This window comes from Podarcis pityusensis (assembly GCF_964106645.2).
Source record: "Podarcis pityusensis genome assembly, chromosome: 5".
Taxonomy (NCBI): domain Eukaryota; kingdom Metazoa; phylum Chordata; class Lepidosauria; order Squamata; family Lacertidae; genus Podarcis; species Podarcis pityusensis.
This window is the reverse complement of record NC_138032.1, coordinates 56,927,410-56,944,229: the sequence shown is the minus strand read 5'-3', so window position 1 is coordinate 56,944,229 and position 16,820 is coordinate 56,927,410. Positions and strand designations below refer to the sequence as shown.

Below are 16,820 nucleotides of genomic sequence, written 5' to 3'. Positions count from 1 at the left end.
TTTTTTGTTATTATCTTTGGCAACATGGAAACAACCTACAGTTAGTTAGAAAAGTTTTCAACAATAATTAAATGATTACTGTTTTGAGGGTTTTTATTGCACTTGTAATCACTGATGTTTCAAAATGGCAATTCTCTGCCAATAAGAATAAGTTGTGTAGGTGATGTACTTTATAAGAATATAAAGGAGATCCTGAAATAATGCAGAATTGGTATGGAAAATTTCTAGACACCACTGTAAAGTCGAATAACTTTTACAGGGTGACTTCACAAAACCGTTAGCTCAGAGAGTGGTTCAGACAGAAAGATATTCTTTGAGTTTATCCATGATGGAATTCATCCTGTCAGCAGGGATTACCATCACAGTTCGTAAAGGTTTCATGGGTACATCTTCAAAAGACCATCTGCCTCCCAAACATGAGTCGCTTTCCTCTTCTACTGAGTAACTGAACTTCAGAAGCGATTTCTAAAACAAAATAAGCAAACTCGTTAAAAGCATTTGAATTGCCATATTTCTGCTTCCTTTTAAAAAAGAATTAAGAATACGTATATAACTTACACTGTCTACAAAGAAAGGCCAGGTAAAGTCATTTTAATAAGGCACAGTGGTAACCGAAGATTCGATGTCCTATTATGGAACTTGGTGTGCAATGTTTCATAAACTTGCATACCAAATTTAGACTTGCTTGAATGCTTCTACATAGTATGCAGAGATAAATGCTGAAAAAGGTCACTGCACACCCTAAAGGAGACTCTGGAAAAATATAATGAACCAGTAGGCTGAACCAAGGGAAAATAGCATCATGTTAAGATGTAGCCTTGGACAACTCTTTATTTTTCAGATAATTCCCATATTCTGTTTTAAAAGCACATGGTATGCCTACCTGATCATGCAAATAAATAGGATGTATGTAAATTATATTATTTTTTCATGATGTCACTCAATTTTAAAGTGTTCTAAACCACATTTTAGTTTTCAGAAAGTATTATGGCAAGGACTGATACAATGTCATGAGAAGTTTAAAAACATGATAAATCAATATATAAATGTTCAGATATGGTGGCAACCCCTGAAAACTGGAACATACAAAGGAAACTGCATCTTCAAATCTCTCTACAAGCAGGACTAATTATTTTTTTAAAGATCAGGCATTGCAATTGTCTTTATCTTTTATGTATAGACTACCTTTCCATTTACATCACGCTCAAAGCAGTTTACAGCAATGTACAATATGGCCATGAACTTATTATGTCTGGTCTGCTTGAATATAACTGCAGTGCTAGGCTAGGCTAATCTGGGATATGCCTGTGGAGAAAAGAGTATCTTTGTATAAACAACAGATTGAACTATTGAATGTGTGTACAAGTGCTTCCGGGGCTAAAAGAATATTATCTGAAATCTGGCAGATTTTCATTAATCTGGTAATTAATGAAAAACACTATTCCCTGTATTAAATCAAGTGGGACACTGCATGCAAATAATGAGGAAGTTTAAAAGGGTAGGGAGAGGATGGGGCAGGGAAGCATTACAAAAAAAAAAAAAAAAGCGCACTAGCTGCCACCCCTCAAATCAACACAGGCAAGATTTGCACACAGAAATATCCCTGACAGCAGACTGCAGCACCCAAGCTATACTTCTACTAGCCAGAGACAAGCCCTCGTGACTAGGATTGGCAAAACCAAATTCATTCCTCATTCAGCCCCAAGTTCAGCTTCAATGCAGGCCATTCCAAGCAAAGCTGCTGCTGCAGTAGTGGTGGCAATTGAACCTGGAGCTGACTCCATTGAATCAGGATGCATGAACTGGGGTGCAAGAGCAATGGAGATCTTTCGTCTTTGTTTTCCCTGCCCCCTTTCCATCTATGCTGAACAATTGCCTTGACCACGTTCAATAGCTGCTACACACTAGAAAGAAAAACAGCCTCAAATCTTTTAGGTTCCCCGGTATACATCAAAATACACCAAAAAAGTCGAGCAACAACAACTAAGTCTCACCTCATAAAAGAATTCTTCCTCAGCATTTGAAAACATCAGTTCTTCTTTCTGATGGCTGCTGCTTCCCTTTTTTCTGATATTACTCTTCTTATTAGTAAAAGTTTTGCTAATTAGAAGATAGAAGTAGCATTTTCCACAAGGTTTGTTTGTTTTTTGAGCTTCAATTAGTTCTTTCCTAGAAATAAACACATATTTACACCAAAAATTTCTTCATGCTTCAGTCAAACCTATGCACAACTGCAGGAAAGATCAATCGGAAAACACTTCTATTGTGTCCAGACCTCACTCAAGAGATTCACATATTTTCAGCCCAATCCGCAAATAAAGATGCCTGCTTTGCCACAACAGTGCTTTCTCATGTGCCAACACAATCCTCAGAAGTATGAATAAACACACTGTTCCACCATCCCTTAAGAGGTGAGTGAAAACATTCTGAGCAACAAATGCTCCTGCTATTGTTAGAATATAAAAGGAAACTTTAGGATTATGCATCTTTTTCTCCTTCCTCTTCTTCACACTGCCTCTCTTCATCTCACTCCACAGCAAAAAAGCTGCTTCATTGAAACTGAAGACTTTTCCTTCATGAGCCCTGCAGACCTATGGTCCTCCAGGAGAATTCATAATCTGCTTAGGGGAATAATTGTGAAATTAAATATTTCTGTTCCACTCTCTTTTTACATGTAAGGGCATTAAGGAAGATCACCTAACGTTCCAGAAGCAAAGGTGGTGGTTACTGGGCAAAACCACTGGCCTAGTTCACCCAACATGCTAAGTCAAATTCTGGCTTAGCTAGACCACAAACGCCTGGAGAGTGGTTTGCAGCAACTCTACTAAGCAAGGTTTGATTTAGTGTATGGCCCAAACTGTGGTGAAGCTCTCTCTACACGAACCAAAGCTATGGGCACTTCCTGTTCTATAACCCATGGCTTATTGGACCAGGAATATGTCTGTACTACACTCCTTGCTCCCAGTTTTTATGACTATTTAATATTCCTTAAATCCAGTGTTCTGTGATGTCTGAATCAGGAAACTGATGTAACAACAACAAACAAACAAGGCCATGCAACCAGGGGAAAGAGCAAATTATTCTACTGCCAGAACTATTTAAAGTTGTTACAAACAACTAAAGATTCTTCTCTGAATTCTTGGCATCAGCTTTGCTAAAACTGCTTACTGATCTCTGGTTATGCATCTCACTTATCAGCCTTAATTCTTAAAATAAATATCCAGTGTTTAGTCAAAAGTTCAGAAATTTAAACAAATTTCTGTAACCAATCTGCCAGGAACAGAAACCACTATAATAAAAGATAAATGGTTAGAATGTAGCTGTTTTTAGTGAGTGTTCTCCAAGCGACAGCACAACTCTCAAAACAATTCACAGAACACATTTGTCTGGATCCAATATATTGCAGAGTAATTCTAAGTGGCTTTTTTCATCCCTTACAAAGTGCTTTCACATATGAGTAAAACTCACCTATACACAATATGTGAAATATTGAATGTTTGCACCAAAGGCCACTTTAAGAGATCAATACTAAAAATGTTGGTTTCTGCTTCTCGGGGGACCTTTTTCTTCACACTCTACACATTTCCATTTAAATAAGATTTCAGAGGTCATCCGAGGATAAAAAAAAAAAAAATCTGTTCAAAAATGGTTTTGGAAAAGCTCTTACTGCAGTTGCTGGTGCATGGGCAGAGCGATCTGGGGAGGTACATTAATGAATCTTTCACTTAGTAGGAAGCCCACAGGCTTGGTGGTGTCACTTAGGAGCTTATCCAGCTGTTCAACCATACTCTGTTCACAGTTCTTCTCACACTGGCTTAAAACCAGCTCTTTAATTTGTTCAGCACATTCGGTACCCTAGGAATCAAAGGATAGATTTTCTTTGCATTACAGAATAATTATTTACATAAGGCAACTTGAAAAGAGAGCTTCTGGGCATTGTTTTACAGGACTCTGGGAAATTTCTTGCTGTGACTTTTAATGATTTGTAGGAATTTCTTTTTAGATTATTTAATCAACGCTCAAACGAATGCATGTAGGGGAGTTTTAATTCTGAAAGGATGACAAAAATGGTAACCAAGCATTAGCATTCCACTCTTGCTTAGGGCCACAGAGCCAGCCACATGACTAAAAGAATACTTTATAAAATTCTATGAAGTACTCAGCATAAATGGCCTAATAAAGCAAATGAAAGTGATAAATCAATGCATTAAAACATTGGGTTATAATTTTGTTCAAGCAATGCAAACAACAGGAAACTACAACTGGATCCTACTGAGTTTTTAAATGTTTGTTGAGTAACACCATTCTAGTACCAACATGATCTTTCCTTACAGAAATAATCTTCAATTAAACAATTATTTCCACAGCTCTTAAGTATGACTGCACTCATCCAGAAAGAGACTGAACAGATATTAGGTGATATCCAATGTTAAATCCATTTATTTCAGTGAATCTATTCCAAGTATGACTTAGTTTGCTATTGCCTACTAGCACCATTGGTGACGTTCTAAAACAGTGTAATGGCTCATGCAGGTCTTATTGCAAAGCCAAATTAAAGTCAACCACTGGGATTATTTTTGTCGATTTTGCACTTTTATTCTTTTCACTTTTGCTATTTGCATATGTTCCACTTTGTTAGATTAATATACATATTTACACCCCTGCAAACTAACATCCTTCAAAGGATTCTTAAAAGTTGCATAAATTATTTTTCAAAAATATATATATTATCATTTCAATATTTAAATAACCTGGAAAGTCACACAGCCAGACACATGAAGTGTCACATCAAACTGATCCCTCCAAAAGTTTTCACCTGCCATTTCAACAGACACCTAGACTCTCTTCATTCTTTTCATTCATGCAGGAAGAGAGCACAGAAGGTGAAATAACGTTTCCATAATTTTCATACCAGAAAAATTACTCACTTTCCTTAACATTACTACAAATGGTTTTAGGGGTCATTGACAGTACCCCTACAAGTTTTAAAACCTGTTTATAAACCTGTTTTGTTTATACAAAACTTGCTAACTTGATCAATGCAACTTCAACTGCATCTGCACATTTTTGCAAGCAACGTACACCTTCACTTCAGCAGATGGCTAGACTTAATGGCAACTCTTAATTAAGAAGCTTTGGATGATCACATTTCTCTGTTTACAGAAAGATCTTTGCAAAATGTGTTGTTGAGGGTTGCTGCAAAACTTCCAGGACGCATTGCCGCTGGCCTCCTTCAAAAGAATCAAAAGATGTGGCGATAGGCTTTAATGTTGAATTATTTATGTGAAGGACGCTTGCCCACTACACACGACCTGTGAAATGTTCATCAAGCCACTCTCACATTGCTTTGTGCTGTATGAGAATGTTACAATTAATGAACAATTAGGGCTGTTCAGAGGAAGACGTCCAACAAGGCAATATATGCCATCCAAACCCACAAAATATGGCATAAAATTATGGCTGCTTTGTCTCAGCAGCTCAAAACATAGGTAGATGGTGGTTGAAAAATTAACACATTTATAGCCTGCTAGATAGAATATAGCAACTGATAATTTCACTATTGTGTTGCTGCTTGGGAGATTAGCTAAGAAAACCTGGCTCCTATCAACAAATAGAAGAAAAAGAAACAAGCCTTAAATTCCCCCAGAGTTCCTGGCTCATGAATCCAAAAGTGTCAACAGCAGTGTTTTTGTTTTTTCAAGAATATCTGACACTTGTAAATTATGTATCAAAGGAAGAAAGGAACATTCTTATTATTTTGTCAATGTATAATAGTGCAACAATCTCAGACCAGAATTCCCTGTCTGAGATCGCTCTTTATTATATTTATTGATTTATTAAATGAAACCAAAGGTAGTGTTGACATCTGTGACCACATGCAAATGCATGATCAAATGGTAGCCAATGGTGGTTTTTCCAATCTAGCAGACATTGCCTACCCTAAGTTCAACAGCCCATACTGGCACCAGCACTCCAGGACCCAAGTCTACAATTTATCAAACCCTGAGTTGAGTTTTGATACACAGAGCCAGCTTGCCTGGAACTTTAAGAAAAGCAGCCTCAGAACTGCTTGGCAACAAGAGAAGGCAAAAGTGTCATGTCTGCAATCAAAATGACGACAGAAAGTTACAGCAATTATTTGTTTTAGTTGAACCGTTTTACCTATCCAATTCATGCAGCTGTGAAATGTGATGATTGTGCACAGGCTGCTTGAGAATTATGGACAGCAGACCCACAACTTATACATGATTTACTCATGCAATTCCAGTTTTGTGGGGTGGGTGGGAAAATAAATTAATTAATGGAGAGCAGGGGGGGCAGTTGAAAAGGGCTGTTTAAGATCTTGCGAGATCTTTTAAAGAGCCCATGAGATCTTGCATGACGTTCCTAGAGCCCAGCAAAACAAGGCACTTTCCACATCAGGTTTTCTAGTGAAGAAAGAGTTTTAAAGCTTACCAGATCCTGGAAACATTGCGCAAGGCTCTGTAAGGCTACCACGAGATCTCTTGGATGCCTCCTACAACCTTCCAGAAGCCTTGCACAACCTTCCCACAGCCCAGTAAGGTAAAGCTAGTCATGTGTGGGCTGTTCCGGGAGTCTTCCTGCCTTTGCACAAGTTTACCTTTGTGCACAAATGCCTGGAACGTAACCCAAAGTATGTTGCAGGCCTATTGTACTATAGTTGCAAGTTCTGAGATTATTATTGTTACAGATAATTCAAAGCTTATGAGTATTGGACTGTTATACTTGTGGAACAGTTTTAATTATGCTATATGTATGCTAATTACAAATTATGTTTAAAAATGTGGCCACAATTAGATCCCACACCCCACCTGTGTAGGTTTTTGTACTTAATATTGTGAGGTATTTCTGACCCCAATGAATTGCGTGCAACTATACTGAACAAAAAATGTTCTTAATGAAGGCTTCCTCCACTCCCTTTTCTTGGAAAGGGTGTGATGTTTAATCATTTCCAGCAGATGTTTCTATTTGTATTGACTGTGTTCACTCTGATGCCAGACAGAAAGAAAACACAACTATATGAAATAAAAAAGGGAAAAGGATGGATAACACTGAGGTGCCAAAATATTCAAATTTAGTTGACAGGCAGATTATCATCATAGTTAAATACAAAGTAGTATTACTGACCTTCCTTTCAGTTAAGTTCAGCAGACTTATGAAGCCAAAGACCTCATCAGGATCATCATCATCATCACTTTCCTCTAAAAGTTCTGCTTGCTATTAAACAGAAAACAAAGGAGAAAATACAACCAAATGCATGTTCTCTATTAAGTCTTTCTGCAAGCATCATAGTCAAGAAGAGAATGTCAATATATATATATATATAAGAAAAAAAGCCTATTAAACACAAAGCGGCTTACTTCAGAGTAGGCATTCGTAGAATTGGGCTGTATGTCGTCCTTGTAGCACATTTTTGAAAGAACAAATTTTAATAAATAATTTTTCTATTATAACCATGCCATTATATCCACCTCAAGACTGTGACCTATTTGCTCCATAGTTCCAGCAGCTAGATACCGGTAAATGTCTATCTGAAATGATAAAACTGCGTCTAGATTCTTTAACTATCAAGGATCAGAGACTTGCAATCATACCAGAATTTTGCTAGAATTTCCCAGCTGACCACTGACATTCCAGCTGTTCTGTATTCCATCCCTTTGCATAACCATATGGTAGCACAAGCAGACAAGCAGAGCAGTGGGCCACCTTCTCAGAATAAGTGGACACAGAAACATAAACCAAAGGTCGCTGAGAGTAAAAACTGATGGCAACTCAGTTCCCAAGGTGAAATGTCCCAATCTAAGTCCATTGATTTTATGAATGTTTCAGAGACTTGGCAGCAGTATTGTAGATGTGCTGTTCTCTTGTGCCACAACTTCTGGCCAATGGTTTTGTTTTGTTTTGTTTGTGACGGTTTACCAGGGGAAAATGGAAACTAGCATAACAGGCAGTGTTATAAGTAACATATGCAGTACATTTTTCTGTGACTGTTGCAAGCACTTAGTGGGCATGACCAACAACAAATAACAACTACTCCATGCCCAAAGTGTGGCCAGAATAAGTATTTCCAAAAGTTCATATTTTCAGTATTAAAAGTAAGGGTGCAATCTGTAGGGTAGGCTCTGCTCTGGGTCCCATCAATGGTGGAGGTATGACCAGTAGCCCATTAAAAACATGTGCAAGAATAATTTCTCTTTCTGTAATGCCCTGCATTCAAATTCTTTTGTTTTTATTTTGCCAAGATTAGATGCTGTTTGTGGTCTACTGCAACTTATACCGGATCAGGACGGGCAGGTATAATTAGGAAAAAGATGCAAACTAGCTTTTTGCCCCCTAGAGATATGTGTTTTTATCCCTTATTTTTGTTTATCAAAAATCATCATGCTCCTAGTGCTGGATCAAAAGTACTGCTACCATAGCAGTAAGCGGAAAGTCCATTTTGTTGCTTGCTTAAATAATTGTTGATATGCATTATTTACTCCTGGACCATATGTGCTGTAGACAGATGCCCTGAATAAAGCATGTATGTTTCAGCCCCAAATGTCATATTAACCAAGGATCAATATATCTTGTTAACCATCAACAGATTTATTCCATAAAATGTCATAAATTAAGATGGGTTTAGATCTCTTACCTTAATAACACTCCCAATGTGATTTTGTTGTATCAATATATCAGTCAGATCAGCTGTACTAACAGGAGCCTTTAGAAACAGCTGGAAGGGAAAGAGTGGTGCAGGGTTTTAGTAGGAAAACACTTTCTGGATCACTTATTAAGATTCATATTGCTTTGTGGAGTCAGATTTGCCAGCCACAACTTTTAGTGTTCTATCCCTGAAAGCTAGAAACAGCCATAGACTGAATTTCCATGAAAACTAACATTAGGCTAGCATTCTAGGACCAAAACAAATTGATTTTAGTACAATTCATTTAGGTTCACCCTATTTAGGCATCCGATCCTACACACACTTATCTGGGAATAAGTACCATTTGAATCAATGGGACTTACTTCTGAGCAGTCATATAGGATTGTGTTGTAAACCCCTCTTCTCAGTGAGTGTATTCATATTCTTTTCCTGTTCATATATTTTCAGTGCCACAATGTAACTTTTTATACCAGCCTTCACTAACCTTGTGCTCTCCACGTTATAGGCTACGCCAGTCAACTTGAGCCACAATGGCCAACAATCAGGGATTATGAGAACTTTATTCCAAAGCATCCAGAGGGCACCAGGTTAGAGAAGACTAGCCCTGCTGTCATATGAATTTATTATATCAGAATTGTGGCATGATCTTCAGTTCTGAAGTGCATGGGGGTTGAAATCAATTTAGGAATCAGAAAAAAAATTAAGTTTCCAGCTTGAGACACAACTGAGTGCATGTTAAAGGCATTTTTGAACCCAGCGCTTGGGATTCTCCATGTCTTTTTCTTTACTGAATACAATAGCAGGGTCCCTGATCTGAACCACTTCCACCTGCTCACAAACAAGCAGAGCAGCTTCAAGTGCAAATACAGCAGAGTGGAAGAAAAGAGTTAACCCCCTCCTTCAGCATCCCCCCCCCCGGCTAGTTTTATAAAATAAAGATGTCGGAATCCTGAGCATGGAATTCAAACATGCTTTTAAGATAAATGTTCAGTTTGACCCTGAAATACTGCAAAACTTGGATACAGATACTGCAAATGATTAGCGTGTGAAGATGCTTAAGAATGCAACAGAACAACCTATGTAAGTTCTGCAATAGTTTAGGGACTCATGAACTCAAGTCACAGTTATACTAATTCGCATTATCATTTCTTCATGGCATTTGCATTCTTTCTCTTCATTACATTTTCACATAAAAAGCTACAAATGTCACCAGATGAAACATACATACCTGTTGCAGTAATTTTTTTATTCCATTCTTATCATTATCAGATATTGAATGAGCTTCAAATTCAATATTTACTTCCTGTAAATAAGCACAAAAGACAATCACACAGGTGTTTGCAATGAAATATTGACCTCAAAAGAAGTTAAGAGGGTGGCGGGGGGGACTGGAAACATCCAATCTTAGAAGTACTAAAGATTTACCTGATACAGATGCTTACCATGTACAAGTGGCAATCTGTAGTATCTATTAAATTACTCTAAATGAGGTGTGGGGAGGGTGGACAATGATCAGCAACATCCTCTCTCCTTGTGCAATGAACTGTCTCATTTATTTATTTTTAAAGCAATTTTTTAAGGCTACATCCTCACAAAGTAACACTAGAAATGTGTATACAGTGGTACCTCGAGTTATAAACACCTCAGGTTACAAACGCTTCAGGTTACAAACTCCACTAACCTGGAAGAGTTACCTCAAGTTGAGAATTTTGCCCCAGGATGAGAATGGAAATCATGTGCCGGCGACGCAGCGGCAGCAAAAGGTCCCATGAGCGAAAGCACGCCTCTAGTTAAGAACAGTTTCAGGTTAAGAACGGACTTCTGGAACGAATTAAGTTCATAACTAGAGGTACCACTGTAATTTACATTCAGCATGCTCCTCTGAACGTACAGGTATCTATGGACCCAGTTAAATGCAGCATTGAAAAGTTTTTCAAGGCCAACTTAAATGTATGTAAGAAAGCGACAAGGCATATGTCAACTGGAACAGAGTTCCAGTTTTGGGGCCACCATGGAGAAGATCCTGTCTGTTTTTTAAAGTAACTTAACCAATCTTACCGGCAGGCACTCACAAGACAGCCCCTGAAGCAGATCCCCCTACTTCTGCTGTCCCATGAAAGAAATAGCGTAACAGTGTCAGTGTGCTAGATGCACTACTCTCAAAAGTGACCTGTTAAGCCTACTTCAAACTTTGTGCTGGTGTTAATATGCCCCGAAGCAATCGTAAGTTTCTTGTTCCAACAGGCTTTTCAGAATTGACTGCTTTTCATTAAGGGGCTGGTGGTGCCATGCTGTTCTTATTGCAATTATTTAAACAGATTTTATACAGGCGTATAGCATATCATTGCTTTTTTCCTATGCTTTTAGTGGTTCTTGTTTTTATCTGGAGGCTGCCTGGAGTCCCATCCACGAAAAAAGTATCGTATAAAAAAAATAGTAATCGTCATCATCATCTGTCAACTGGACAAAAGCTGCTTTAACACCAATCTATTCTTGCACTCTTAGTGGCAAAATCTGACCTGCACTTTCAGCTGGTAACCTAGCACATACTCAGAGAACCGCCAATCAATCAATCAATCAATCAATCAATCATCAATCAATCAATCAATCATCAATCATCAATCAATCAATCACTCTCTCTCTGAAGTTACTTCATATGGTCTTAGGATGAGCCCTGGCCCTTAAAAAAAAACAGCACTGAGCCCTGCCCTCCCATGCAGCCCCCCCCCCGCCTCTACAACAGGGACGCGGAACCTTTGGTTTCCAGCCCCCTCGACGGATGAGGCAGGTGGGGGCTATAAAGACAGGTCAGAGGGTCGCCGGTGGTCGTCTCCCCACGCCCACCCCCCACTTCCGCGAGAGAAGAAACATCGCCGACGCCATGGGTCCCAACCGACGACCCTGAGGCGCAGAGGGGCCTTCGCGGCGGCAGAAGGTGCTCCCAAAGCCACGGCGGCGGGAGAGGAACGAACCCCGGCCGCTCCTTTACCTGGTTAAGCTCTTCCTCGTCGTCGTCGTCACTGTCTTCCTCGCTGCCCGGCTCCTCCGAGGAGTCGTCCTCCGTGTCGCCGCCGCCGCCGCCTTCCTCCTCCCGGCACTCGGGCGGCCCTGCCGCTCGCCTCCGCTTAGCCCGAGAGGCCATGCTGCCGAGCTCTCCTCCCCTCCTTTGTGCGCCTGCGCCCGCGAGCCGGGAAGGAAGGCCGCGCGGCCACGGAAGCCGGGAAGGAAGGCTGCGCTCTGGGCGCTGGTGAGCGCGGGCGCGCAGGTGGGCGGGGGCCCCCGGTGCCGCCTGGAGTGGCCTGCGGGGAAGGCGGGAAACCTGTGGCTGCGAGGGTCGTGAACAGGGTTAGCCCTCCGCCCCTTCCTCGTCAAAGGAGTACCCCTGGGGACGTCGGGGGTCGCCAGCGGTGGAGGTTTGGGCACCAAGACAGCGGTTTCAGGAGCCAAGCCCTGCCTGGGAAGAAGCAACGCATTGCTCCCAGTGCCAGGGCTGAGCGCTGGGGTAAATATGTAACTGAAACGAGAGCTTCTGGCCATGTGCAGAGTGCTTTCCCCTCTTTCCGGTTGATTAATAGTCAGGGAGCAACTTACGTCCGCAGTCCGTTTGGCTTATACGATAACACGATGTTTTGATCAAGGAAGATATGCTTTTGGTTACAAGCGAGCTTTTCATTATTATTATTTATTTCTCACATACATATTCTCTTCTTGCCCCGCCTCCCAGCACTTTGCTTAACATCCAGCCCGATGAAGAATTCTGGTGAACTTGAAAGCTTGCTCACTATTTTGTGACATTTTGGTTGGTCATAACAAAAGGACTTAGGAATTTTTCGAAATAAAAGTGGCAGTTTGGCCATGCATGCTAATGTAACCTACCTCTTCCTCTGCTTAGCTGATTTCTCTTTGAGAGAGGCTTATTTGTTTGGCATGTAGACAAATGGCAAATAGTGCCCCAGGAAAGAACTTCATCGGCCCTGCTGTGCAGTAACTGAAAGTACTATGTCCTTGCTCTGCCGTGCCAGAGTTTTATTTCTGAAATAAAAATTGCCACATACTATGCTGCTTTACACGCTTAAAAGCCCCAGATCCAGACATAAGATGCTAGCCACAGCCATTCCGGGTCCTTGCGCATGCACTCATGGTGGAAATACTGCTCCATGGGGCTTGGCTGCTGAGCAGTATTCAGCTAACTTGCAAGAATGTTAATAACTCTTTTTTCTAAGCAGAACTTCCACGGTGCAGATATCTCCCTTCTGTTTGGTTGACAGCTGTACACATGAGGCAGTTTAGAAATGATGGCATTGTGCCCTTTGCTTTCCTCAATAAATAAATAAGTTCATGTACCCATCTGAAAGAGATTTTTAAACTTGTCTTCCAATCTTTTTTGGTCTTCCATGTGCAATTTATTTTGTCAGTGGCTTGTTGCTTTTGCCACATTCATTGCTGGCATGTGGTCCCTGGCCAGAAAAGGCTAGCCAACCCCACTGTAGAATTTACTGATGGTAGATAATGGATGAAACTGCTGTATACGTAAGTTGATGCAGAGTTTTGACTTCCAGTGGTCAACTTGCATCAGAATGTAGTATGTACTTGCATATGTACATACTAGTGTGTATCATGACCTTAGCCAATGGTGGCGCAGAGGAAGATTGACAGACAGCCGCTCTCCAGCATTTCAGAGAGGAGTTTTTCGCAAGCCTGCCTAAAGATGTGTTTGTGCCAATTATCCTATGCTCTGCAGTTACACGAGCCTTTGATTTAACACTCATATTTTGTAGTGCAGCCTTGCCAAAAGCAACGTAAAGTCCTGTTCCTGAGATTGTGCATAGGATGTTGACCAACAATACTACCATTTTTAGTAGTAGTAGTAGTAGTAGTTTTTTTGCAAGAAAGGTTATATTTTGGCACGTGTGTGGAGAATCCTTCCTTGATTTTGAAGTGTTTGTGTCAAAATAGCACTGAGAAAGTTTTCAAAACTGTTGGTGTATTTTTATAGTTTCTGTGGAATTTGAAACCTTATATAAAACAGGATACACAGCATTAAAAAAAAGAGATCAATGATGGATGCAACAATGCAAAATAAATTTTCATTTACAAGTGCTTGAAATATGGATGGTTTTAAGACAATATTAAACACAAAAACATGGAGAAGGCTATCAGTGACAACTTACCTTGAGAGTTGTGTCCTGCCTCCACTGCTGGAAGCCGTATGCTTCTGAATGCCAGTTGCTGGAAGGTGCAAGAGAGGACAATGCTGTTTCAATGAGGTCTTTCTTGTGGGCTTCACATAGGGATTTGGTTGTCTGCCTTTTGTCTGATCCAGCAGGATCTCCTTATATAATTCTCAATTGACTGAAAAAGAAGATATTGCTGTAATTGGGCGGCGGGGGGAGCGGCGGCAAGAGAGTTTAAGATGATGATGCACTCCTGTAGCCTTTGGTACACAAACTCAGCAAGTGACAGCTGTTTTTAGCCATTTTGGCTGAGAGCTAGCTCATTGGGCATGCACATTCTCTTTCCTGGGTGCCTATATTCATGCGCATCTGTTGGGATGGCATAATGCCTAGACTTGCAGTGATAACTTAGTCACTCTGATACACAATTGCTAAGAAAAAATGCGTTCAAATGATGTAGAGTCCGAACTATTTCCAGGACTATCTCACCTACAGGAGAGCCTTGGCGTATGAGGTCATCACTATATTTGATGCAGTCTGTGTCACCTTGTAATTGGTGTTTTTTTCCGATTAAGCCTGTCTGTATTTAAAAAGAAAAGACAACCAGCTATTTCCAGAGGCTTCTCGTTGATGGTTGGAGGTCAAAATGAATGTTATGCTTGCCTGCGGATGTAGCCCCTATGGGCAATATGTGGGTCAAAGTGTACTTCTCCATTACATGCCTGCCATCTCAGGTGTACTGTATGAAAAGTAAGCATAAGGCTGAATTGGATAAGTAAGCATATCTTCAAAATATTGAAACTGACAAAAGTACGTATTGATTTCCAGGAAGTGAATGTTTAGTTAATTTGACATCAGATTTTGCAAACCACGCACCAAATTTTTAAGATGTAGCTACAATATGGGGAATAGATTCCTGAGAATCACCATTATGTAATGAGGCACCAGAGCTGTATAATTAAATTTGGTATTGAGCTGTCATATGGCATCTGACTAATAATTTATCTAGCCTTAGTCTTGCCTATTCTAACTGGTAGCAGCTCTCTAATGTCTTGGACCAATGTGTTTCCCACCTTTGGGCCCAAGGCCTTTTGAGATGCTGGGCAGTGGTGGACTTTGGGCTTCCAAATTTCAGCAGTGTCCTGTGTGATGCCAATATTTGGCACCCCTCCCCTGCCTCTCACCTTCTGTTGTTCGTCATTGTTCTGGTGCCCCCTGTGACGCCTTCTTGGCTCTGCGTTCAGTGTGGGCGAACCATTTGCGCTTCCCTAAATCTGCCTCAGGGATGCGGGTAGTGCTGTGGGTTAAACCACAGAGCCTAGGACTTGCTGATCAGAAGGTTGGCGATTCGAATCCCCGTGACGGGGTGAGCTTCCGTTGCTTGGTCCCTGCTCCTGCCAACCTAGCAGTGCGAAAGCACAAAGTGCAAGTAGATAAATAGGTACCACTCCGGCGGGAAGGTAAACGGTGTTTCCGTGCGCTGCTCTGGTTCACATGACCTGGAAGCTGTCTGCAGACAAACACTAGCTCCCTCGGCCAATAAAGCGAGATGAGCGCCACAACCCCAGAGTCGGTCATGACTGGACCTAATGGTCAGGAGTCCCTTTACCTTTACATCTGCCTCTGTGCTGGAAACCCAGTATAGTGGTACCTCGGGTTACAGATGCTTCAGGTTAGATACTTCAGGTTACAGACTCCGCTAACTCAGAAATAGTACCTCGGCTTAAGAACTTTGCTTCAGGATGAGAACAGAAATCGCACGGCGGCAGCGGGAGGCCCCATTAGCTAAAGTGGTACCTCAGGTTAAGAACAGTTTCAGGTTAAGAACAGGCCTCCAGAACGAATTAAGTTCTTAACCTGAGGTACCACTGTATATATCCATTCTGCCCCTGAGTTGTGTCCCCTGAAAATGGGCACCCACATTACATTTTTAGGGGATTTTTCCAGCCTTGCCTGTGGATTTGAATAGAGTTTTGGTTTTGGTTTTAAATCCAGAAGTTGTTTTCAGAGTCCCATTAAACTGGCTGACTTTGGTCAACAACCAGCATATTTACAGGTTTCGAAGCTGGGTGTTTTGTTTTTCAAGAAATGATTTATGTTGCAGCTTAATATCTGTTCTCAGAATGCCTTTGTTCTTTTATCCTGGCAAAAGATCCCTCTTCAAACTCAAAAGCACACATCCTGTTATCAGTTGTCTTCTATACATTGCACTCTCTGGGATCAGTGTGAAAATAACATTTAGGTTATGGTTTGAATTAATTTATCTCTGAGCTCATGGGATATTTCCATTTAATTTGTCTATTTTGAAATCTATTTAGCTTCTGAAATGATAAATACCTGAAATGCTGATTTACAAAATATTCGGAAAACTTGCACGGATACTTATTTTTGTTTCCCAGTGGTGAAGTAAGATACATGATGGAGAGACACTTGAGTACAATTTAATGGGCCACTTTGCCTCACAATTGATTGACTTTATGTAGGGTTTAGTTCCTACCGATTATCTTAAATATAATGCAACATTCACATGTATTCCACAGTTAGCCTAGTGATGGAGCTTGGCCTATTTGTGACCCTTTAATGCAGTTGCACCTAGATGCTCTGGGAACCAATTCAAACGAGCAGACACAGCTGTGCTAGGAAGCAGTCCTAAGAATGAGAAGCCAGTTTTAGTTACGCTGGCGTAGTACCAGATCCAAACTCTGATCAGGTGTGGGGCTACTGCTGGCTGGGCTTGACCAAAGCCTGGCAGAGGGAAAACAAGAGCTTGAGTTACATCATCCTTTTTGTCGGCTTAACTTAGTGTTCCCAAGTCATGTGACCCTGCTGAATGGGCTTAGGATCCAGCCTAAGTCCCATCCCTCTGGGTTTACACAGGCTGAAATTCCACTGGGCTCAGCCAGCTGGGTAACTGCTGAGCTGGGATGAAGGACTTAACACAGTGTATCTTTGGCTGAGCTGGAGTTGGGGACTTATGC

At 40.9% G+C, this 16,820-nt stretch overlaps 2 protein-coding genes across 4 annotated transcripts in view; one reads left to right on the top strand and one right to left on the bottom strand.

Moving 5' to 3' along the window:
* Window positions 1–75: 75 nt before the first annotated feature.
* BCCIP (BRCA2 and CDKN1A interacting protein) lies at window positions 76–11,857 on the bottom strand. Its single transcript, XM_081005322.1, has 7 exons — window positions 11,658–11,857; window positions 9,897–9,971; window positions 8,657–8,737; window positions 7,150–7,239; window positions 3,668–3,855; window positions 1,995–2,169; window positions 76–465 (listed from the first exon to the last, which is right to left on the bottom strand). The coding sequence occupies exons 1-7, from the start codon at window positions 11,808–11,810 to the stop codon at window positions 295–297; spliced, it is 933 nt and encodes a 310-aa protein (XP_080861448.1). The 5' UTR covers window positions 11,811–11,857; the 3' UTR covers window positions 76–294.
* UROS (uroporphyrinogen III synthase) overlaps window positions 11,856–16,820 on the top strand; it is a 21,659-nt gene continuing 16,694 nt past the window's right edge. Inside the window, exon 1 of one of the 3 annotated variants that reach the window (XM_081005330.1) lies at window positions 11,856–11,915. The gene's annotated coding sequence lies outside the window, so the exon portion shown is untranslated. The other 2 variants (XM_081005331.1, XM_081005329.1) reach the window with 2 other exon arrangements.

Bases quoted from the DNA above. Each gene is read 5' to 3' on its own strand.
- BCCIP (XM_081005322.1), bottom strand. From the start codon at position 11,810: ATGGCCTCTCGGGCTAAGCGGAGGCGAGCGGCAGGGCCGCCCGAGTGC. The intron at 9,972-11,657 runs GTAAAGGAGCGG...GCTTATTTACAG, and splicing joins ACGAGGAAGAGCTTAACCAG to GAAGTAAATATTGAATTTGA. The intron at 7,240-8,656 runs GTAAGAGATCTA...TCTGTTTAATAG, and splicing joins ACATTGGGAGTGTTATTAAG to CAAGCAGAACTTTTAGAGGA.